Genomic DNA, 25,893 nt, shown 5'->3' with positions numbered 1-25,893 from the left:
ACCTGTTGTAATTTATTTCTTCTGCTGAATATAAAAGATATTTTGAAGAACGTTGGTAACCAAATAGTTCGGTAGCCATTGATTTATTGTTAAGCACACAGTGAGGAGACGTACAATCTGAACAGAGTTTGATTTGTTTTAATGGTACTATTTACAAAAGGGTGTTTTTTTTTTTTCTTCAAATGATTTAACATCTGAATTACAATGAAACCTGTCTCAAACAGCTACGTAGAGAAAGACACAAAGAAATTTAAAAAAGACATTGTGATTGTATGAAAAAGAAAAAGGACAGGGCCACAACAATAATGTTGAGTTGCATAGCAAGTAGACTCTCAAAGGGGCGACAGTGCGGAATAAGAACACTAATAAGGGGTCACACCGACAAAGTGAAAGAAAACAGATGCCTTGTTAACACAAGTTTCCATACAACTGCATAACCTGAGAAGGGCAGGTCTGTGTGAAACATCTGGCTCCTTTCAGAAGGAATACAAAGTACAATCTCAACAGATGATGTAGAAAGAGCCTGGAACACGAAAGGGCCGAAGTGTGAGAGCTAAACTGATGCACTAAAAGGCTTTGTTTTCGCAGAGCTTGCTATTTCTCCATTAACATTGAGATACATGATGCCATGAATATCAGCATAGCCACACTCCATATGCTGGTGGGAAATTATTAAAAAGAACGAGAAAAAGGGAGGGTCGAGGAAGAGAGCAAGATATTGACGCCCTGTGAAGTGCTTTTTAACTGAGGAGAAGAGCTCTGCTTGGTACGTGACCGTCAACCTAGAATAACACAGACAAGTATTTTCGACAGGTTTTGGTTCGTCACTTCACAACACAAGCATACATATATAAGTCCAGCAGAGAGGCACCCTTTGGTCAAGCCCTCTTAAGTCTGCTACACAGTGCACTACATAGTGTTCACCTGACAGGTTAGAATACCACACTAAGTCCCAATGATATATTTAGCTATGAAAACATTTATGGAAACAACTTTCATACATCTCCTTTCCATTTTTCTTCTGAGAAAAGCGTTTTAGAAGACAGGTTTAGCTTTCTATGTTCTGTAATATTCACTAAAAACTGTGAAAATAATTGGCTGATGTTTGAATATCAAACAACAGAAGTCCTGACAGATTTGTTTTGATTATTTGTTGTGATTAGTATGAGCTTTTTTCTCAATTAATGCCATAGGAGGTGTGGTTTTAAGGTCGTTAATCAGTTCATCATCACGGCGAGGAAGCGTCGCTCTCTGACTCCGCCCTGCAGTGGGCGTCAGCTCCGAGGCCTGTAAGAAAGCACAGTTCACTCTTGTCCGTTTCGGGCTCCACTATCGGGTCCTCCGGTAAAGGAAAACACCTGGGTTCCCAGGGCTGGACCGTCTGTCAGGGTAAAAAAGACATACAGGGTTTTAAGAATGGAATTTGTGGTGAAGAAATTAAATGGGGTTTCTGTATGTATTATCGCAGTTTTGCCCATTCCCATTTATAAAACAAAACACATACGTTTTGAACTCTAACAACAAAAAAGCTATTCATTTTAAATATAAATATAACATAAAATATACTACTGTTATTATACTTATTATTCTCCTATCACAGATAAAGTGAATTAAATGCAATATTGGTCAAATACACAGAAATGTTTTTATGAGCATCAGAAGCACTTTTTATATACTGCTTAATACAGCGCCAGCGTTCAACATATATAATATTTAAACACCAATAAAGTGGAGGTATATAATGTGTTTTTGATTTTTTTTTTAAATGACTCAAGATAACGGTATACACTAAAAAAAGCTTTTACTGTTATAAAAATAGATTTGTGAGCATTATTGGAATTTAATTGTTAGAATAAACACACAACACACTGCTTGTCATCACAGAATCTGACCAATGAGAATAAAGTGTGTCGTCATCAAGGCTCTCGCAGCTGATTTTGAGCAACTGCAGCACCTGACCTCGGCGGCTGGTCTCGTTTTGCTCTCGCGGTAGTTTGATGGCACATGTGATTGTAAGGCGACTGCAGCGCCGATCAAAGTCAGACAAATGTTCTAACCAGAATGCATTGCTTTTATCAGGCGGCAGCCGATCTTTGCAGCGCCGCATGAAGTCAAATAAGCCTCCGGTTTCACTGTCTACACGATAACACTGCAACCGGAGTTTTTGAAAATCTTCACCCTGGCAGGAGTTTTCAAAAATGTTCGGTTTCAGTGACCTGGTGCAGCGTTAGCGTGTGGACGAACGGCCAAACCGCACAGAAAAAGGTTTTGAAACGTTCGTGTGGATAGATATTAAAACACAAAACAGTCATTTTAAATTGTAGTAATATTTATACAATTTACATATTTAAATAATTAGTTTTTACTATATTTTTGAAGAGACTCTTTTCAAATCCAAACTCAAACTTTTGACTAAAATATAGTTTATTTTCATCTATACAGATTTATGTTTTGTTATGTTATATAAAAACAATGCTTCAAAATGTTACAAAATAAAATAATTGTCGTTTACACTGTTCCTGTAAGGCCAAGAAAGTAAACGAATTTGAATTATTTCAAGTTTTTTTTGTATTGTATTAAGTTGAAAGTGCATCTGTCAATTTTGCATACCCGCTATTATATGTTAACTTAATTGATTAAGCTGCGACTGTGGCGATGAGACAAAGCCAATAAAGATAAACGCTTTTCCAAAAATACTAACGCTTTCATTTTAGATTGATCTTTAGAAAGCAGGATGTATTTTTTCATTTACATTTTTTTCTATGGAGAAAATGAGCAGGATGATGATCATGAAACTGGTGTGAGAATGCGTGTCTGTTACCGTCTCCTCAAAGGTGCAGTCTGAAGTGGAGCCGCACGTGTCTTCGCTGTACAGCAGTCTGTGTGCGTCTCTGGTGTGAGGTGTTTGTGCGTCGCGGGAGCACGGCGTGTCGGGGCTGGGGGGGCTCAGGGGTGACGGCACCGGCCCGTAGTCCTGCAGGAGGTGGAAGTGACTTATGTCTGGGGATGAGGGCTGAGGCGTCGAAGGGTTCGTTCCCACTATTGATGGTGTTGTTCGCCCGTCCAGGGATTTATAGGACCTGTGGAACGACATGGTTAACTATAAACCCACAAAACAGGAAATACGTTGTCTGGTAAGATCAAGTAGGGCAGGTACCTGCTGCCTCTCCTCTTGGCAGGTGCGAGAGCCGTCCATCGCCAGCGAGAGCGCTCCTTATCCTCTAACTGCTGGTGGAGTTTAGTGAACGCGGCATCTAAAAGGTCCTCCACCTACACGGATCAATCATTGGGTCACATCACTAATAAGGATCGACAAGAGGTTGAATTGGAATGTATGGGAAGAAGAATAAAAAGATGGCTGTTATACCGGAATGTTATTGTCTTCCTCTGCCAGTGGTTTGGCTAAAATGTCCACTTCCCTCCATCTGAACAACAGAGAAATAAGTGTGAGTAGAGCAGATGTTTGAAATGGAACAATTTATTAAACCTTTAGACAAAATAAAAAACTATTAGCATGTGTTTTTTGTTCAGTATCATATTTGATACATAAGGATTTTATGACCCATATAGTATGATAAAGTGAGAATATAGAGCTCAAACTTGAGAAGGAAAAACGTTTTATTCAGAGGCCCAAACTGAAGAAAATTATGCAACTGGGCATTTTCTGATATTTATATGGCCAAAAAGATCAAATTCCGATAGCTTGTATTTTAAATCAATGAGAACAGTGTGAAAGACTACTTAATAAAATGATTCAAATATCAGCTGTCACTTTATCTCTCACAATAATGCCATAATAGGATGATATTTAATGTTTAGTTTTTCAAATCAAAGCTCTTTAAGTTTTTAATGTGGGGGCAAAACTTAGAATGCAATGCAATACAATGATGATTGAGAGATGAACAAATAAATGTTCCTCGAAGGCCTGATGTATCATCTTATTTACATTTTAACATGATCAAGTGTTTATCTTGAAATCCTTAGATTCTTCTTACATTTACTTTATAAAAATCATTTCACAGCAAGAAGACACCTGCGACATTTTTTACAACTATACTAAAAGGCCTTTTACTTGCTATAAAACTGTCAATCAGACGGCAGAAAGCATGTAGTACATCAAGTACAACAGGTTTTTCAGTGCGTTTGGATCATGTTTATCATTTTAGGGCTTATAAATAGGCGTATCAAATACGATACAGTCAGCTTTCATGGAGTTGAATGAACAGTGGACTAAGACGCACAGTGAGTGACTTGGAGACACACCTGGGTGTGAGAATTTCCTTGTACTGAAGCTTCTCCACTCTGGTGGTGGCGGCCACTGACATTGGAATGACGATGTTGTTGATATCAAACGGACTCTCGCCTCTTCTTCTCCGAACGGGCTGTTTAAAACATGAATGAAAAGTGAACACATGAGCTCTATTTAAAATCCTAACAAGAGCACGTATTCTGACTTTGAATGTCCAGTGCTGACGTTTGTTTAAATATAAAGTTTAACAATCACCATTAGGACATATTATGATTCCCGTTCTTTCAACCCTAAATTTAAGCCCTATGTATTAAGTACCATTTAAGACTGCACTAAGATTTATTTTGGCATGTTTTTGCCAATATTAGACAGTATACTGTTGAGTGGCTAGGAAGCAAAGTGGAGGGGAAGGGGGACGTGGCTGTCCCACAAGCTGGGATTCAAACTCTAGTCACTTAAAGTTTAACTATGCCACATGTCATGAGCGCTTTTGGCTCAAACCAACACTATTGTACAGAAAATAATGAACGTACCACGCTGTTTCCCAGAGGAGTGCTGCTCTCAATGGGGAGGGAGAGCTGTCTGGTCAAGGGACTGGTGTTGGAGGAGTGAAGGCTGGACAGAGATGCACATGGACTTGGACATGCATCCATCACCACTTTAGGTGCTATATGAGGAAAAGAAAAAAAAATATATACACATATGTGCTTATTAACCATGTAATTTCAAATTAAATGGTGTGTTGGTCTCACTGAGCTGTCTGGTACCAGGGTCAAAAATGTACTTTTCCATTAAGAGACAATATTTCAATCAATTCATGAATGAATTGATTCAATCAATCAGAATACCACAGTATTTTACATTTACATTTAGCAGACACTTTTAGCCAAAGCGACTTACAAATGAGGACAACGGAAGCAATTAAACTAACAAAAGAGCAATGATATGCAAGTGCTATAACAAGTCACATTTAGCTTAACACGGTACACGTAGCAAGGTTTTTTTTATTTTTATTATATAATAAATAAAAAGAAAACAGATAGAATAGAAAAAGAATAGAGCAAGCTAGTGTTAGAGGCCTTTTTGCTTTTGTTAATTGTAAAATAAATAAAAAGAAAATAAATAGATAAAATACAAAAAGATTAGAAAAGCTAGTGTTAGTTTTTTTTTTTTTTTTAAACCAATAAAATGTTATGAACAAGTTATTTTTACACTATTTACTCGTGTCTTTTTAGAGCAGCTTTTCGGTAGAATTTAATTTGTTTGTTTGCATCACTGAATCACTATTTCCTTATTTATCACTGTAAAACTGCTTTGAAACAATCTGTTTTGTATAAAGCGCTCTAGAAATAAAGGTGACTTGACTTGCAAAGGTGTCACAAGAGCTGCATCCCACATGGCATAATGGTATGAGATTAATATTTTAAATAGCCTACGTAAAGTATATAAATACAAAACAAGAGCTCATTACAGGATATGGCTGCAATATTTAGACAAAAAATGCCAATTATTGCCCTTGATATTGTAATAATGCTAATTAATGTTGATAAACAGCAACATGCAACAATATCTGAATGCAATGCCATAAGACTTTTTAGGTTTATGTTTCACTTCAATCATGACAGTCATGATTGTTTTAGTTTAATTGTACAGGGGCGTTATTCACCCTGGTATCTTGCATTCATTTTTGGTGTCTTTTTTGCCCCAAGCCCCCATTAATATCTGACCCTAGGTGCTCCTCCGTCTACTGAAATGAGATTTTATGACTGCATGCTTTGTTTTATGCTGCTGTCAGTAACTGTGCATAGCTGAAATAACCAAAAGCTTTCATTAGACAGGCCGTTTAAGACATTTAGGGTCATGCTTGTATGGAAAGCAGTGCACTCACAGTCTGCTCTGTCCAGTGAATGCTCTCTGACCCTCTTCCTGCTGTGACTCCGGTCCAGCGCACGATCCGGCCTGCAGGGTGTGAGTGTGTCCAGCTTTGGGACGCATGAAATGTTGTCCACCTGCAGCCTGTGCAGCCTCTCCGACCTGTTCTTGTGACGGGCCAACCCTGACAGAGAGAAAGAATTAAAAATTAATGACTTCAGTGACTGTCACAGTCAGTGTCTGTGAGTAGAAATGTGTGTGTACTTACGGACTGCAGCCGCATGCGAGTTTGACAGTCTGAATTTGTTTTTGGAGAGGAACGAGGAGGATGGTGTAATGGAGAGCTTGTGTTTGAGAGAGATGATCTTCAGTGGTTTGATCCTGTCAAACGGACGAGTCTGCCAATGAGATCTCAAGACCTTCTGCAACTGTAAGCTGAGAGCCACATCTGAGAAACAAACCAGAGGAAAGGAGGAAAATAAATTACAGAATCATTACAATTCATGTTTTGCTGTCCGTCACTTTTTGACAGATTACACTGGGGGTCATTTATAACTGTAATTCCCACCCCTGTCCTGTTGGTGGTGAGTACACTCCAGTGTGGCAGCAGAGCGTGGGATCATCAGCTCCAGAACAAAAATAAAACGGTCACGATTCTTTTGCAATGCCTTTGATTACGCACAGGGAAGTACCCATCAGTAAAACGAAAGATGATCAGTTCACGTGCGCTGCCGCTTTGCTTGATCTACGGTGTCTACAGCGATCTATCACGCCACATTAAAGAGTATGATATTTATTGCTTGAAAAAAATGGACAGAAATTGAAATTTGAGACCATTTCATATCAAAAGTAACAAAGCACAAAGCTTAGCCTATTACGATTTATTGGATGGGAGGCGTACTATATGTACGGTTCATTCATTTTCAACTGAAAACAGCATCGATTGGGATTTAAGAATCGATATTGGTTCATAAAAATGAAAATCCATTAAAATCGAGAAATCTTTTTTTTTTTCCCCAGCCTTAGCATATTTAGTTGTTTTTAGTTGCCTCGGCTGTCACTGCGGGGTGTGTTGAACATGAAAAGTGACATACAGTCTCTGTTCATCTGTTCTCATCATAAACAAGTAAATGCATAAGCCTATATGCTTCATTATTAAAACTGAAAATGTGAACAAAAATAAAAGCAATTAAAAGTGTTATTATAATTAAAATATGAAAATTAAAATGCCGGGTATTAATAGATTATGACAGAATTTTTATGACCCCCGTCCGTCAAAATTACAGAGAATGTGATTGGCTGATGAACGTTCTAAGGTGTACAATTATTTTTAGGGAAACGCACGGCAAATGTAGTTCAAGGCAGGTCTTGACCGCATTACATATCTGTATCACTTCGCCAAATGATTTGAGTTATTTCAAAATTTCCTTTACAGTCTAAAACAGCAAAAGAACCAAAACCCACAACGACACTGGCCAAACAAATAAATATAGTAAACAATAGGATCATTTCTATGTTTTTGCCACAAAATTACGTTTTATTATGTACGGAAAACCCATACTCTTTCTCTCCCTCACAGACGTACATACAGTTCTGCACATACGCGCTTGTTAGCGCTACTCTAACGATTTTATCAGTAAAATAGTTGAACAACTTGACTTGAAAACTACATGACTTCTCACAAGCGAGGTAACAATAATGGTGCTGTTTGTGAAGAAAAAGAACTTAAAAAGTTTCCCTATTACTAGAGACACTGATGCCGAACACTTTTAAGAGATGCACAGACTCACAGGTAAGTCTCTCTCTCTCTCTCTCTGATAACTTAGTTATTAACTGCATTATTCTGCTATCAACCGCTCAAGCCTCCGTTTACGAAGTTTAAAACGACGTTTTGGAATTAGCACCGGAGGCACTGGATGAGATGCGAAAGAAATGAATCCTACTCTCAATAGCGTTTTAAGTAGAAAAACGCTTCGTGTCGTGGCCACATCACCAATTCGGGTGTGCATTATTTTATAAGGATTCAACGGCCCGTCGTCAATTATTCCTTGCATATATTTTAACTAATTAAAAAAATAAGCTAACCAAATAAAGCCACTTTGAAGGGGCCAATCCATCATTTATAATTTCCCTAGCAGAAATATATATATATTATAAAATGTTTTAAAAAAGAAACATATGTATACACACAATATATAGGGTAAACGAACCTATTAAGCTCACCAAAATCTACATTGAGACATTTTTAGTGCACAAGATATTGATTTCAGTACAAAAAGTTATGTTAAAATATTAATCTCTCATACAAAAATTTAATTTTTTATTTTAAATGACAAAAGCATTTCAATTAAGATATACATAATTAAATTAAAAAGGTTTGGCTGTGCTTAATGAGTACATTTTGTACCCTTTAAGCACACCCCTGTTCCCATTAAGCTCACATCATATTTTATTGAAAATACTAGCTTACTTTAAGGACAATTTAAAAAAAATTTTTTTTTTTTTTTTTAAGGTACAAAGTCAATCACAAAAAAACAACTGAACACTAAAATCAAACAACAAGGCACTCAAGTCGATCAATTATATTCATAGTGAAGTGTCATTTAAGCACATTGCAACACCTAGACTAGTCCACGTTCAGCTAAATAAAAATATTCAAAAATCAAATAAAACATTTAATTCATGGGGATGAACACAGCCTCATTATGAAGCCTCTTTTTAAATGGATGTCATCTTGTTTATAGTCTCTTAAGGCTGGAGAACACTACATGATTTTGAGCCAGTCTGCAGATTTGACTTGACCGAATCCATAGAAACTTGATTAACTTAAAGTGACAACCATCAGTTAATATTTAAAGTCTGTTTATGAAGTATTTACATTGACGTTCAGAGAGCACACTGAGCTTAATTGGAGCGGCAACAATTTTTAATAAATTTCATGTAATATTTACTAAAATGACAGGATTTTGCTAAATAAATAGTCTAGGTCTTAAACATCTAAAAACACACATTTAAAGGGCTCCTCTTTTGGTGAAAGTTTTTAGTTTAGCCTTCAAAATAGTCCCCAGACAGTGTGAACACATGGAGACCCATATCTCAGTGCAATGGTCTGATTGACTTGAAATTACAGGAGGTATATAGTAACAAACATCAACTGGTTAAGACATCAAGTAGGATAATAAATTATTTTTTCTTTTTATAATCTGATCTCAAAAATGGAAGTGCTTAATGGGTATGTGAGCTTAATAGGTACGTTTACCCTACACTTTTTAAAACCATTTTATAAAGTAATACTGTATACATACCATACTGTATACATAAAATCACATTGTATATTTGCAAAAAAACCTATTGTGAAAATAGTTGTTAGCTCTAATTGCATCTGACTGTGCATCTCACCCGATTGCATGGACAGAACAGGGTGGATGCTGCGGTCTTGATGCGCGACTCTCTCCAGCAGAGGGCGATTAAACGGTAAGTCTGGTTTGGAGAGGAGAGGAGCACTGCCACACATGACACACGAGCCGTTGACCTCACACACGTGTGAGAAAGACACTCTCTGAAACTGATAAAGGAATGAAACTTACTTCAGATACACTTCAAAAACAGCCAAAAATGTGCTCCTGGAATATTGATACATATATACCAACAAACTTCACTCAAACGCACCTTGCCGTTGAGATTGTGGACAGTGTTCGGGTGGACAAGACGTCGTCTCCTGCAGGTCAGCAGTGGGCGTGTTCGTGCAGATGTACAGCTGCTGTCCAGACTTGACAAGCATGCGTCAGACACTTCTGCCACACTACTGAAATAACAAAAATAGGAAACAACATAAAATCCAGTTTTTGCTAAACTAACAGGTAATATGATTCCATGGTGATACAAGACCCCCACTGCATTCACCCTGTCTGAGTTCATTTTGCTGGAATGGCCGGTTAACTGTATTTTATATAATAATGTTTAATAATGTTAAAATATATATACATACACGTGTACATATATACACACATATATAACAACTCATATATATATATATATATATATATATATATATATATATATATATATATATATATATATATATATATATATATATATGAGATGGACCTCTAAACCAATCAACCAAGTCGCACTGGTATATTTGTAGCAATAGCCAAAAATACATTGTATGGGTCAAAATTATCCATTTTTCTTTTATGCCAAAATCCTTAGGATAAAGATCATGTTCCATGAAGATATTTTGTAAATTTAAAAAACTTATTTTGAGTAGTAATATGCATTTTTTTATTGATTGGGACAACTTTAAAGGCGATTTTCTCAATTTTCTCAGATTCCAGATTTTCAAATAGGCCTAGTTGTATCTCGGCCAAATACCGTCCTAACTACAAAAAAATTAAATAACAATAATAGTATTATTGCCCTTTATTGGGTTAGCTAGCTTACTTTTTAAATGAGATAAACAAAATCATAAAGTGTGATAATACTATTAAATTTAAAAAAACATTTTACAGTACACTTGAAAAAACAACGCTAATATTTACATTTTTCTTTCTTTCTGTCTATTTGTTTCTTTGAATTATCAGCATTTTCAAACCTTACCAGTAAGCAAGTCTGCGCACTGCTGATTTAAGCACCGCCGTGTGAAGCATGTCAGTTAATGAAATGTCAACGCGTGGCCTAGATTTATGCTTTCAGCTCAAATTGAAATCTTACACAATATTACAGTTAGTCGATTTAAAATGATGATTGTGCAACTATGTCAGTATGCAAATGAGCAGTCTGAACTTATTTACTCAGCGCATTTTTTATTTTGCTTGCGTACCACTTATGTGCACCCCTGTGTGTGAGTCTATGTATATAAATATATTTACACACACACGCACACATATATTTACAGATGCACACATACTTTTATTAGGTACTGTAATGCATAAATTCATAGAAAAAAACTTTAGTCCACACAACAAGTGCATTAGTGATTAAATGCGAGTACACAGTAGTTACAGGCACTTAATTTCAACTGGGTCCTGTTATTACATTATGTTAGCAAATGAAAAGAACTTATACTAATAATAAGTTCAAATATTTACACGACACAATATTAACCACTAAATTAGTCCGAACCTAATGGAGATGTCGTTCTCAGATGTGTCCGCCAAACGAGACTGGGATTCTGTGAAATTCTGGGATGTTGCTGAGGTCGGGACATTCTCATTAGTCTCCGTCATATTTACGGTTCTCTGGCAGGAAGGGGTGGAGTCTCCCAGCTCCACAGAACCCTGCAGAGAGCATGCAAAAATAAAAAAAAACACCTTTATACACAGCCAGATTCCATTAAACTAATTCCCAATTTCAACCATTCCTGAATCTGGGTGCTGTTTTTGTCTTATAACACAAACACAGTAGATATCAAGCGTCGGCTAACCTTGCTGGAGCGAAGCTGGTGGTAGATGTCGACCTGCTGTCGAATGCGGTACTCCAGGTCTGATATCTGAGCCTGCAGCCATGTCCAGTGACTGATGATTGTGGCTCTTTCCCTGGCAAACCGCCCTTCTGCTCTCCTCCATCTGAGACAGAAAAGTGAACAATCCGGTTAAACACTTTTAAACAAGCTGGACATTTAGTTGTTCAGCTAACTAGGAAAGTCATTAGAGGGTTAGCTTTGTTTACTTCAGTGAGTTAAAACTGACTGTGACGACAGTTAAAACAAACAGGAAACCCTCAGGATTGTTCTCTCTGACTTTTCCAGCCCTGATGGTCAAGATTAAGAAGAAATCAGTCATCTAGATTGTAATGATGATGTTTAACACATAGTGGGCACTGCTAAACACATTCAGTACAGAACCCCATCTGGACTTGTCACTTATAGACTGCACAATATGAATCATCTCTTTTTTTTTTTTTTTTTAAATACAGTCTGTAGTTTTTATGTAGTTTTTATGTCACAGTCCCACAAAATGACACTTGTCAGCATGAATTTAAACAACATCCTTTACAAACCAGAGATGACAGGAAAGGGAAATATATCTGGGGTGAGTGATATGACCAAAATACGAATATGAATAATTTCACAATAACACTGTAATTTCACAATTGCATATTCCACGTAATACTAGCCTAATATAAGTAAAAAAAACACATAAATGGTCAATAATAAAATAAAAAACAATGAACTACAAGCAATAGAACATATACAATGGAACAAAGATTTAAATGCAATTAACTACATAAACTGAATATAGGATTTTTTTTAAAGCTATAAGTTATTCAGTCAAGAGCAATGAGTGATTTTATCTTTTAACATCAATGACACAGCAGATATATTAGGCTGCCATCATTTTGGCTTTGCTTTGTGAGTTTTTCATAGTTTATGCATGACAAATTATTTAAAAAAAAAAAATTTTTAATCAGTACTTGCACTGTGCCTGTCTGTCAGAACTGAATTCTCTTTAAAAATGCCTAAATGTACTTAAATTAAAAATAAATATAATAAAAAAAACTTACACTGGTTTATTGTACCATTATCATGAGGTTTTAATAACTTATGGAGGATGAGCTTTTTATTGGGCAAAAACGTGTGCAGTGCAAGATGTATTTGTGTGTGATGGGTTGTTATTGTGACTGCAGACGTGAAACTTTTTGTCCATACTGGTCTATCAGGGTTTCATGATACTGTAGTGCGAGCGGTATACACAAAAGCACACCACCACCATCTCATGGCAAAGTCCCTCTCAGCACATTCCCACAGCGCCTTGCCTCAGAATACACACAGAGCACGCCCTCACACGCAGCCGCTCACATTTGCCCACGTGGAAGCCGGCAACTCACTGTGATGAGATAAATGAGCCCTATGAACCGCCATCACACATGGGATATTCAATATGATTACACTGCTCACTGGAATACTTTGTTTGATTGGTCAGTCTGAGGTCATTCATTTTTGTATAATACACCGTGTGCATAATTATTAGCCACATTGATATTCTGATGATTTTTTTCCAAGCACATTTTAACCAATTCCAAACCACATCAATCTTAACTACTATTCATTTTGTATTTATTCATTTATGAGTGATATATAATTGTCCATGAAGGTTGGAAGAGATGTTGTTAACTAAAACAAAAACACTATCATTAATAACTTGAAATAAAATAGACTATACTTATTTCACTTTAGCTAATTGTCAAGGCTACTTCTCATTTCATTTCATTTGAAGCACAAAAATAACAAACTAATAAATAAATAACAGAACTTATATAAATCACACAACAAAATAACTTTAAAGGGGACCGATTATGCAAAAATCACTTTTATAAGGTGTTTGAACACAGTTGTGTGGCCTATAATGGTAAAAATCCACCCACTCATATATTTATAATCTAAAAAAGTCATAAACAGTCTCAGAACGAGCAGTTTCAGATTCTCCCTCTGTTCAAAAGTCCCGCCCATTTGTGACAAAGTGGCAATTTTAACAAGCTATAAAAAATGATCTGTGGGGTATTTTGAGCTAAAACTTCACATACACACTCTGGGGATATTAGAGACTTATTTTACATCTTGTAAAAAGGAGCATAATAGGTCCCCTTTAACTGAAATTAAAGTGAAAACAGAAAATCTAAACATGAAATCTAATCTAAAAAATAGTAAATCAATGATATTAAAACAACGCTGTTGTATAATGACCGTATAATTGAGTTGAGTTGAGTTGCCCCTAGTCTATTATATCATCTACAAATCAACATCTATTTAGATAATTATTCAACAAGTAGTGGGATAATGTACCGTAAGTTGGTCACATAACATTTATTTTATGATCACGGCTGATTATCTGTACGTTATCACTTCCATGATGTATAATTTCTAGTCTCGCGCAGCCAGACCTCCAGACTGACGGCTGAAGGTCTGGAATAGCTTTCATTGGCCAAGGCCCACCCATGAGGCCGTATGACTGAAATGTCAAACAACCAATCACAGTTCGTTTTGTTCAGCGTCACGTTTCGGGGCGTGGAAATGTCACCATAATATCAAGTGTAACACATAAGTGTGTGAAACTTTCAAATGTATTTTAAAGATTCTATGCCGCGAACTATTTCACATACTTTTGAAAATCCAGCGTTTATTTGATCCAGATAAGCTTTTGTCATCACAGTTGTAAACATGACAGCTTTCTTCTTTCGTGGGGGGGTTTGTCGCCAAGGGGTTTCCAGGCGGAACATTAAAGAACATGACACACGTCTCCAGGAAATCGTGTATAATTCAACCAATCCGACGACGACTTCGACACTCCTGAAGTGTTTCCAGATAAGTGTGCTATATGCATCAGACGTTTAGCCAACGTTCCGTCTGAGACTATATCATTTCAAGAGCCAGGCCAACAGAGGGCAACACTGAGTCCTGCTCCAAATAAAGCGACTAAATTATTTATGCTAGTTTACTACAGCAAATTTAGCCGCATTCACATTAGACTTTTAGCATAAACATTTTCAAGAACATCGCAAAGGTTGTGATATGACATCACGTTCTGCGTTTCTTTTTAAAAACATAAATTGAATGCATAAATTATAATAATAATAAAAAATCCAAAATGTAAACATATGCAATATAAACTGCAAACGTGCATGTTGTTACATTACATATCTTTTTTGTTTTGGTCATACACAGGGGTGCCGTGAGGGCGGGGGGGGGGGGGAGGTGGTATTAGGACGATTCTAAGGGCCGGACGAATCGCAATCATGATTTTTACCGAGTGGGATTACCGGAAACACGATTTACCGAGAGGAACGCACAACGCAATCTGTATGGTGGGGGAACAACCCCCTGGACTGCAATTTCTAAAGCAGGGGTCCGAGTGGATATGCTGTCCACGGGGCCCAGAAAACGTAGCGGCACCCCTGGTCATAAATCTTCACATCATACAAATTCGCAGGTCAGAGTTCATGAGAACTGTTCATGCAAAACATACTTTGTATGAACTTGCATTTATGAATGCGTATGAATGGAAGATAATGGCACACAAAGTGTAGAGCTGCCATTCACAGACCTTTTATCAGTGACTATATTCACTATATGACAATTAAGTTCACATAAAAATTAACAATCAGCAAGTTGTTCCAAACACTGGTAGCAAACAGCTGATGGTAGCCATTGACTTCCATAGAATTCTATGATACTCAATGTCTACCACGAACTGTTTGGATACCAACAATCTTCTTTTGTGTTCAACAGATGAAAGGAACTGATACAGGTTTGAGGGCGAGTACTATCTACTCTTCCACACGTGTGCGTTTGGACGACGGAGTGAACGACAACAAAGGAGTCGTCTTCCCTCACTGAGCCTGCTGTGAAGTGAATCATCTCGTAATTGTGTTTCATAAATCACATTGGGCTGATGGAGGGAGTACAAAGACAGTCGTTTAGCATAAATGTTCGGCTGCCTTTGTTCTTGGGTTTCAGACTGTGAGACGGGGGGGACTGGATGAACCAAAAACACAGATAAATACCAGCTGACTGACACGCTGGCTTAGCCAACTGTTTTATATGGAGCCCTGCCTGTTATTTTTCACTCATATAGATCAAGGGTTACACTGTATTTTAGCTTAAGGAGAAAATGAAAGCAATTATAACAGGGAGAGATGAACTTTTACAATATGATAGTATTCTACTCAGCCATCTTGCTGTCTACTGCCTGCATAAGAAGTTGCCTTTCAAGGCAGCATGCTACCTGAAATAAATGGAAAACTGTGCATGGGAGACTTGACTAACAACAAGTGATTCCAATATTAGCACTAGCAAATAAATAGATTCTGGAACAGAGCTGCAAGTAGAGCTGCACAATTAATCAAATTATAACTGAAATTGTGCAGCACTGTGTTCATTTACACGCGAGCAGCTCATTATCCACTGGTATTTGCAGCGTGACGTCACACCCTTATAGGAACGCCCACCTGGAGGGCAAAACGAAGCTTTGCTCCACTGACCGCCAGTTATTATGTTTTACGCAGTTTGCATTAAGTAGTAATATAGTAAAACACAGATATTAACAGGCGAAATTCAGTAAACACCCTATTCATTAATATAGAGATTACCGAACTTGATATTTTAATATTACTGTATTAAATATATTAAAGCATTTTAAGTGTTTTTACCACATTTTGTCGCACTGTTTAATGATTATTGCAGCGGGTGCTTAAAATGGATTGCAAATGGCCAAAACTTGCATTTTGGTCACATACCTTTGTTTTATTCTTTTGAGAGGTGATCTAAATATTTGCGTCCGTGAAACAGATGGGAAATTAACAGGATTGTCCTGCGGTTCTATGGATGTTTTGCCCTCCAGGTCTTCGAGCCGGTCATGTGACTGAAAGCTATGAATTGCTCCACACAAAATTTGCATCTGCTCTGAATTTGGGTAGCTTTAACGTACATTTGGAACTATTTTCCCAATTTCTTTTTTTTCAACAAAATAAAAAAGTTAAATGTTTGGAAAAAAATGTAACCATAAATATTTGTAATTGTAATAGTTAATATAAATAAACATTTTTTAACTTTACAATTAAATATTACAATAGTAATCGTTCCTATTTTCCTATTTTTTTTATTTAATAGTAATAATAACCAGTATTATGTTGTTATGATATTTAATTTTAATTTTAATACTATCATTTTTATTATTACTTTATCACTACTTTATTACTAAATCACTATTTAGTTTTTTTTTAGCAGGGAAAAAAACGTTCTTTCTATTTTTCTGTATTTGGGTATTTTTCCCCCCAAATACAGACCAAGCTGTAAGTGTAGCGTGAGGGTGAAATATAAGAATCCACGCAAATTGGATGCATATTTTATATGGGGGTCGAAAACACAGCTGTAATTCTTGAGTCATGATGTGAAAGAGCAAGCAAGGAAGAGAGCAAGAATTGAACAGATGGATGGAGAGAGAGGGGATAAATAGAGAAGTATGTGAGGTGGTTAGGCCTGGCAGAGAAATGCAGAGGAATTATGGGGGGAAAGATGGTGAGAAAGGGGTGGAGGAATGCAAGTCGGAAAGAAAGAGAACGTTTTAGAGGTTACGTAACACGAGTGGGCTCAGCTCAGACAGCGAGAATGGGAGGAGGAGGAACATAAGAGGACAATGGTGAAGAAAGACTCCAGAATGAGAGAGAGATAGATGTGTCAGAGGAGACAAAAGAACAGGGAAAAACCTGAAAACACAAGTGTTTATGATGGTTTCCAAACATCTAGGGGCACACATAGGCTTCCTAAATACATCAGCTTTTGTCAAAGGCCAACAGCAGATTTGGAGATATTATGAATGATTATTTTTTACAAAAACAATGAATGCAGTTTAAGGATGAAGGACTGAAACTGGCTTGTTTTTCTCAAACAAACAAATTCACGGATACTTGTCTTTATCAGATCAAAAAAGGCACTTCCTGATTAGCTTGTTATTTTCTCACATGCACGTGTGAATCTCAAGTCAAGAAAATGTTGGGGTAATTTTGTTTTTACAACAGTTGAAACTCTTTATCAAAAACTAAATGTATGCATTACAGTATTTCTGGTAGAAAATCTTGTTGTATGACTTTCTTAAAAAATATATTTTTTTTGAAGAACGTTGGTAACGAAACAATGACTTCCATTATATGGAAAAAAACAACACATTTCTCAAAATAACATCGTTTATGTTCCCCAGATGAAAGAAAGTCAAAGGTTTTGCTTCATGCAAAATATAATTTCTTATTTCATTCTTTTTGATTTTGAACTGAAATGTGACCTGGACATATTTTAGTGAGATTTACCCACACTATTATCTTCACCAGCCAATAACCGTTCCACAATCTGTCGACATACTCGTAAAAGGAAAATGAACAACTTTTGTTTTCAATTTTTGCCGACTTTTTGAGCACAGACCATTAAAACCCCCACCTCTGTAAAGCGCTCCAGCAGTCACTCCAGCTCTCGGTGGATTAAAGTGGTCTTTAATTGCAGTAAAAGTAACTCTTCCATTTGCATAGCAGCTGTGTTCCATTAAAAGCTTCCAATAATGAGTTTGGGTGTTTGAGATCAATGCCCTGGGATGCACAAAGTGTAAATTCATCTTGATTTAACTGCAGTCAGAGGTCAACAAGCAGCAGTTCCTCATGCTCTAATTTCCCAACCATCACAGCATGATGTCATAAACATGTGCCGAGAAACATTAGTCAGAGCGTGCTGCAAAGGACGAAACGGGGCTGAAAAATCGCTTATTTAGAGCAGGATCATCATCAGGGTTCACCCAGCAAACCCACACCCTGAATGGATTCGAGCATGTGACAGTGGCGTTTAGAGAAACTGGAGCATGTTTCATTGAGCTCAAATTTGACATCCAAAATCTGCATTCACGGATGCCTGATTATTAAGGTCAAAGGTGCAAAGCCAAGTCAGCAAGCTGCTAAATGGCTCCTTTTAAAACAGCGTGCATTGATAAATCAACCTAAAATCTTTCCAGCCACTTATTTCCCTAAATATTAAATCTAAATGCTCATTGGGCTAAACTCCAAAGCAACAGGATTTTAGCTCCTGAATATATAATGCACAGTTTACCAGCACAAGGGGTCTGAAATGCATGTGCTTCTGTTAGGCAGAGCTCACAATGCTTATTCTCTTCTCTGTATACGCAAACAAAAAACAGGAAGTAGGAACAAACATTAGACTTTAAAGTGGAACGGCTTAAAAATAACTGTTTTTTTATCTATCACCTGTGGTTTACTTTGATTTTAATATTAAGCTAAACATCAGGGTTCTCTGTTTCACGCTCTCTATTTTCACCTACAATGAATCAGACTCTCCCTCGGGGGCCAAACAGGAAATTTAACCTCGCTGAAGTTTTCAAATAAGACCACAGCCGAGAAGGACAGCTGAAATGACTTTAGACTAGACTGCGTTATGACAAAAAGATCTATGATCTCACTGTACAAACAAGGTCGGACTGGAAATTAACAGTGACTCTCTACAAGGTTCAGGGCATGAACACACAGGCCTACAGACACAAACATGCCCCCACACTCCCTTAGGGCTCCTGTGAACAGGCCACATAACGTGCCTGCTTCACCACAGTAATGCTGCACAATGGTAACCAAGACTAAATCAAAAAGTGCATCCCAATTCACATACTTATGCACTTTTGCAGTGTGTGTTGAGAGGTGTACTCACACTGAAAATTCCAAAAAGGAAAAAAAGTGTACTTTAGATATCCAGATGATGCACGTTGTTAACCAAAAACACTTTGTGCACTCAACTGTAGCAGCTTTCTTTACCTAACAGAAAGGGAGGGGTTATCAGACGCTGATGCTAGATGACAAAACAGCCTTATAAAATTCACAGACTGCAGGATAGAGTGCATTGTATTATAGACTGCGTAGTTTCCAAAAGGGGGTTTTCACACTGATGCCATAGTAGAACCATTTTGGGTTCCCCAAAGAACCCTGTACTTCTTAAAAAGAACCTTTTTTTTCTTAGTGTGAAGGACGTTTTATTCATCTAAAAAAAAAACTTTTTCCACTATAAAGAACCTTTTGGGGAATGGAAATATTCCATGAATGTTTCAGGTAAGTGCAGTGTATAGTACATCAGTACGTCCCTGAAAGAAAGGTGATATGGGCTCAAGAAAAATCCAACCAAGATGATGGATAGTGCAAAAGAATGTTCATTACAAATCCAATTTATTCACCTAAAACCAATTAATAAATGGTTCAAACTAAATAAAATTTTACCACAAAAATTGCATGTATATATATATTTATATATTTGCAAATATATACATAATACCCCTCGCATCCCAGTACTGTGTTTGGAAATAAAATGCCGTGTAGCCTACTACGGGACCCCAAAAAGGAATAAATACGTGATGGGAGGAAAATATATATTTCAGCAGCCTAATTTCTCTCGCTGTTATATCATTGGGTAATTATACAATATATAGCCTAAATTGTGGGCATCAGGGAGCCGCTATTATGCCTGGCACTGAAACTGCTTTTTGCGCGATCGCTTTTTAGTTTCACTTTTGAGATTCACGATCGCACGTACTCTGTTTATACTATGGAGCGGCAATACTTACCACACATTTTACAAGATCAGATGTTTGTCAGTTGTGCTCGGGATTTGCAAATCATTCGCCATCATCTCAAGCTGGTTGCACTCTGGATGAGAGACATCGTCTGATGCCAATTTTGTAGACATCGCCAAACCCTAGTGCTTATAAACGCCATTAACAACATGCTAACACCAAACACTACCAAAATCAGTTGTCAATAGTCTCCCATGCACTGTATTTTATGCCTAAACTGTTTCAAATCAGGTTCGTATGAGGTTCCATTTGAGTTGTGGAAGAGTTTTTGCACTCTCCTCAGATGTACTGCATATGCACCTCGTGCATGACAGTGTTCTAAAAATGTTCTAAACATTCCATATTGTCACATACATCTGATCTGAGTGCAACAGATTATCATGAAATAAAATATGTAGGGTGGGACATGGCTTTTGATTGGATTTTGAGGTGTGGGTGCAAAAGTTAGATAATGATAATGAACACGCTGGACAGGGATCGAGGGGACTACATGATTAGAAAAATTCTGCATACATCACCAGAGAGAAGACTAGCATTTTCACTGAAAGATCAGTTGACATTTTGATTAAACAACCGTTCACAATAAGATCTACAACATGAGCTTCATTTCATGTCTTTAAAAGCAGACTCTTTCTGAAAACAACTGTTTGACTTACAGTTTAATATGACGCTGGTCAACATCCGCCCTGGCCAGCTCCTCCTCCTCGACGTCGCTCTCTCCTCCCGAACTGCTCTCGGTGGCGTCCGAGTCAAACTGAGCCTCCGTTGCTCGCAAATACGTGGTGCCGCTCAAATGCAGTTGCTCCAGTTCTGAAGCCACCCTACCACCCTTCAAAAACCGACTCAGATTATGCGCGTGGGTGTCCACGGAAGCACGAGAGCCTCTCCACGCCCCTTGGTCTGCCCTATGGCTAGATGTCGGGGTCAGAGTGCGGTCCAGAAAACCAGAGAGTTGCTGTTTGAAATGCCGTTGCACCTGCTTGGCCTGCACTACCTGCAGCCGCTTGCGAAGACGCAGCAGGCGGCCTTCGATGTCCGTTTGCCTGTGTTGGCTCTGCTGAGCCCGATCCTGGAGCAGAGCCTCCAGGTTGGGAGTTGAAAGGGATGAGTCATCACGGACTGGGGAAGAGTAAATGGACGAGGGACAGTTGACGATATTGTTACTGTTTGTTTCAACAACGGGACTCTCCGGTTCTGCTTTAACCTCCGTGCTTTCAGACAAAGCTGTGAGCTCCTTATGTGATGACATGCCTTGAACGCTTGGTGTCAAATTCTGTTGTGGCTTCACATCGCCGTTCTGTCCACCGGGTGCAAAGGTACCGACAGACTTGGAGGACACGGATAACAACGCTTCCCCATTGGTGGAAGGTTGGTTGCTGTCTCCATTCACTGTGGCCACACTGCCTTTCTCAGCCACGGCGGCACTAGGTACAGCCACTTTCTTGGAGAGTCCGTTCACAGGCACCATGGTACTTCCAGCTCCGGCACCGTTGACAAGGCTCTTCAGTTGACCTCCAGTTAGCTCAAGTGCGTGCCGCTTGCGCAGCAGGAAGTCGCTGCCTGCAGCAGCGCTCGGGAATATGGAGCCGCTCAGCAGGCCGTGGCTCTTCAGCACCGACTGCTTGATGAGGACACCTTGCAGCTTCAGCGACTCCTTGACTTTGGTGGACGAGGGCAATGGTTTGACATCAGAGCACAAGTATGGTGCCAGCTTGCCCAGAGACGGGGCTTTAGACAGGGGTTCCTGCTCCTGACCCTTGACGCTGTGGTAATGGGCGAAGTTCTGTACGTCGTCGGCACTGACGTGACACTTGCCGTTGGTGTGGCTACTGGCAGAATCCGAAACAGAGTCGGAAATGAGGATGTTGCTGGCGTTGCTGTTGTTCTCGGTGCTGCCGGGGGACAGGTTGGATGAGGGAGAGGCGAGTTTGAAGCGGATGTGGCGGGCTTCGGCTGGGGCGTCGGTCAAAGCGGGCGCCATCGCAGCCATGCAGGGCCGAGGAATGGGCACGGCAGCCTGCACCTCCAAACCTTCACTACAGCCCACCTACACAGCCTGGCTACAAAAGGAAAAAAATTGATTCAGGAGACTGCAAATATACAGAATATTTTGAAAGTTAAGATAACTTTAATAATAACCTGCTGGAGATACAAGCCGTTTAAAAAGTTCTCTTAATTTCTAATATTTGCACCAATATTTGCCATATGTCAGAAAAGCAGTTTGCAACCCATTGCTCTAGTGTAATCCTCACATGTATGATTAAAAAGAATATTCAATGGGTGGAGCTTGATTTGATCAATTTATACATATGAATTGAGTGAAGATATTTTTTAATAAGAGTTCTTATCTTACATGTTTTCTTACAAGACTCGTCATGTGGCTCAAAATTAGGAAAATAAGCCACATACCTGAAACATAAACTGCAATCTCTGTCTGATATTTCTTCTCCAAAATTCAAGCCAGCTGGCCTTCAACAATACAGAATCATTCACAGCAAAACAAGGAACGTACATTTAAAATATAAAGGTCAATTGTGATGCCATATTGAATTTTAGTCTCAAAACATTGAATAAATATAATAAACACAGACCAGAAGATAACTAGTGATAACAGTGTGAGTATGCACAAACAGGAATACGTGTTATCGGTGTTTCATAGACATTAATCATCTGCCCTGATGCTCTTCCCCTCAAAGTAAAAAGGGAATGAAAACTCAACCGAGCAGGGACCATTACCATAGTCGTTAGTAGGGAAAGACCAACTCTATTCAAGCTTATGTAAGAGCAAGCCTCCTCATTGTCCCCTCCTCCTCAGCAGACCATCTGTGTCGACGGAATTAGGGATATGCCTTTAGGCCTCAACAGATAAGAGACCATCTCTTCATAATGGTTCATATACAGTCCATACAGCTGTAGAGTATTTCACTACTATTTTAATAGCCATTGCATTATCAAAGGATGTATATTGACACATTTCATTTTACTTGAAAAGTACAGGGCTTTTATCGGTCACAACTCTAGCAATTGTTTACTAACGGCTGTAAATTTACACAAAACCGGTTATTTTATTGTATGTTGTCTTTGTCTCTGCTTTGTAAAACGCCTTGAGCACTTGCTGAAAACACCTTATAACGTAAATATATTATTAATAGTTATTATTAGTAATAACTCGGTCAACTGCATGACATGAAACGGACCGGTCACGTGATGTCAACATGACGGAGCCAATGAGGGGGCGACCCGCTACATACAGAAAACTATTATTTTACTAAAACACCGGCGTTTGCATTTCAAATAGGAAAGTTGGGTTATGTTAATTAGCAACTAATTAGTGGATCTGAAACGCTCAAATAAAACGCGGTGTCTCTGAGTTGTCGAGTTTTAACTGGGTTAATATGTCAAAGTAGTAAACATGACAAATCCGGTTAACAAACGAACTCCTTCAGTACACACAATACAGGAAATACCGGTATAACACACACTGCAGATCAATAACAGATAACATATATCAGGTTAACGTTAAGTTTGTTTATAAAGATCGCACACACGAACAAGCTACTACTAGCATAACACACAAATGCAACGTTTTGCGTTAACAGGCATTTACTGAACAGACCACAGCTCAGACTCGAAGACTAACGTTAGACCTAGAAGCTCATAAAATACACTGGATTCTGTTTTTAATGCATTGCTAACTTAGATAAGCCTCGTATTCCAGTAAATAGGGGCATTACACATGTTTAATATGCTCTCAAATGGCCTCGATTGCGTTATGAAAGTCATTTTGACCACTAAATTGAACGAGAACCGATCAGTTAGCACAGGCTAACATCAAAAACAAGGAAGGTATATAGATCCGTTTTAGTTAAAATGAGGAAATAAATCTAAATATTATGCGTTTATTGCACTAGATAGTCATCTGTATTAAAGCGATTAATACAATTACACATTCAGTTATTGCAAATACAACAGTGAGTGAAACAGGTTTGCAGGAGTATGTTTATGTAACAGAAGAGCTGCTGCTCGAGATCGTCCACTAACAAAGAAAAAGGAGGAACCTACCACGTGACGGGCGCGAGATCCGAGGGAATTTCGGTAACTATTCCACCGACCTTTGGCTTCAACAACACAATAATGTCACCAAAGCACGAAATAAAGTGTTTGATCAAGCAACCCCGCCGCTTTTGCCATATCTGCGTCCGCTTCGTGAGTCGTTATCGGCTCCGGAATCACGAAATGGGCGAAACTAGACACCACCTCGCCGCTGCCGTCCCCTTCAGTGGATTATGGATAGCAAATGTATATTTTTTCTTTATATTATGAATCGATGTTTTGCTCAGGTACGAGTTCTTTTAATATACGCCTTTATTTACAGATTGGAGGTGGCGTAGACCACCGGTTTCGAGATCATTTTCTCATCGTTGCAGGGAGAAACGCACGAAAGATGGCGCCTCGTTCGTCTCCCTTGGATTTGAGCAGAGCGTGTAGCGAGAAGCCTCTAGGCGGGAGACATTCTCACACCCGCCGCTAGAGGGAGCGGAGCGCAGCGCTGCACTTCACCGGCCCGCCGCTAGAGGGAGCGGAGCGCAGAGCTGCACTTCACCGGCCAGCCGCTAGAGGGAGACTGTGAACGCACTCAAATATTTAGGACAAACGTGGTATACGCATCTTCCGCCAAACTCAACTGTGCTACCAGAAGAACCATATTTTAATTTACAAATAAATATTAATGTAATGTAATATAATACATGAATGTTTCAAATATCATTTTAATTATTTTTCTAGTTTCCTATAAATAATTACAACTTCAATTATGCTCATTATTCTCGGTTAATGTCAAATCTTCTATAAATAACTCGCAACAGAAATCGTGTAGGCTCTGCCTGTTGTCATTGAGCACCGTAGTTTCTTTTTTTCTTATTTCTAGTTTATTATACTTTGTCGCTCATTTTAAAACTCATTAATGTTAAAATATTTTTTTTAAAGAAAAACATAATTTATATCTATCTATCTGTCTATCTTGGTTTTCAAGAATTATAAATGCAAAATAATAATAATAAAAGCTAGTATAAAAGTTAAAATTGTCTCTATAGATAGATGTTGATCATTTTCCTTTATTTTGTAGTTTTTTCGTGTTCCTACTGGCCCTTGTAAAACTGCGCCATCTAGTGTTTGGTTGGAGTCTTTATATAAAAAAATAAAGGGATAGTAAATAAAAATGTTGTCATATATTCACCATCCTGTTTACAATAAATGTAATACTAGAGGGGATATGAAAATTATATGGAATATGAAAAACATGTTTTACACACACAGAGAGACTCTTTAAAATAGGAATTGATAACCATTAGTTTAAAACCTACCCCTTGTTCATGAATAAATATTTACAGCAGAAATGCTGGATCTTGATTTACGTTATTCTGAAACAGAAACATTGCAGATATCTTGTATTATTGTTACCAAATCATGAAACGACATGAAAATATATGCAATGTGTGTACTTTTCAAGAAGGAACATTCGATTCTGTTCTAATTTTGCCAAAGTCACCTTCACTGTATGATTCCTGCCCTCTCTGACACTTTCTGTAGCCTGTTTCTCCTCCCTCTCTTCCTCCTCCTTCCCGCACAGCCTGGGAAGTAAACCTATATTAGTTGTTCACCCTGTAC

The 25,893-nt window shown here is 38.2% G+C and overlaps 1 protein-coding gene across 2 annotated transcripts; it reads right to left on the bottom strand.

Moving 5' to 3' along the window:
• Positions 1-122: 122 nt before the first annotated feature.
• LOC306857313 (KAT8 regulatory NSL complex subunit 1-like) lies at positions 123-24,710 on the bottom strand. 2 transcript variants are annotated; one of them, XM_079397207.1, is made up of 15 exons: positions 24,289-24,701; positions 22,636-22,695; positions 20,883-22,286; positions 11,547-11,688; positions 11,246-11,400; positions 9,791-9,926; positions 9,521-9,686; positions 6,390-6,569; positions 6,138-6,305; positions 4,783-4,916; positions 4,264-4,382; positions 3,368-3,425; positions 3,158-3,270; positions 2,822-3,080; positions 123-1,381 (listed from the first exon to the last, which is right to left on the bottom strand). In XM_079397207.1, exons 3-15 carry the CDS (start codon positions 22,214-22,216, stop codon positions 1,229-1,231), a joined length of 3,117 nt encoding a protein of 1,038 aa, XP_079253333.1. In that variant the 5' UTR covers positions 22,217-22,286; positions 22,636-22,695; positions 24,289-24,701; the 3' UTR covers positions 123-1,228. The 2 variants fall into 2 exon arrangements, with proteins under 2 accessions (XP_079253333.1, XP_079253332.1); XM_079397206.1 differs by lacking the exon at positions 22,636-22,695 and having other exon boundaries at positions 24,289-24,710.
• Between the last annotated feature and the right edge of the window lie 1,183 nt (positions 24,711-25,893).

This window comes from Barbus barbus, assembly GCF_936440315.1.
Source record: "Barbus barbus genome assembly, chromosome: 38".
NCBI lineage: Eukaryota > Metazoa > Chordata > Actinopteri > Cypriniformes > Cyprinidae > Barbus > Barbus barbus.
The sequence above is the reverse complement of the archived record's forward strand: the minus strand, read 5'-3'. Positions and strand labels throughout refer to the sequence as shown.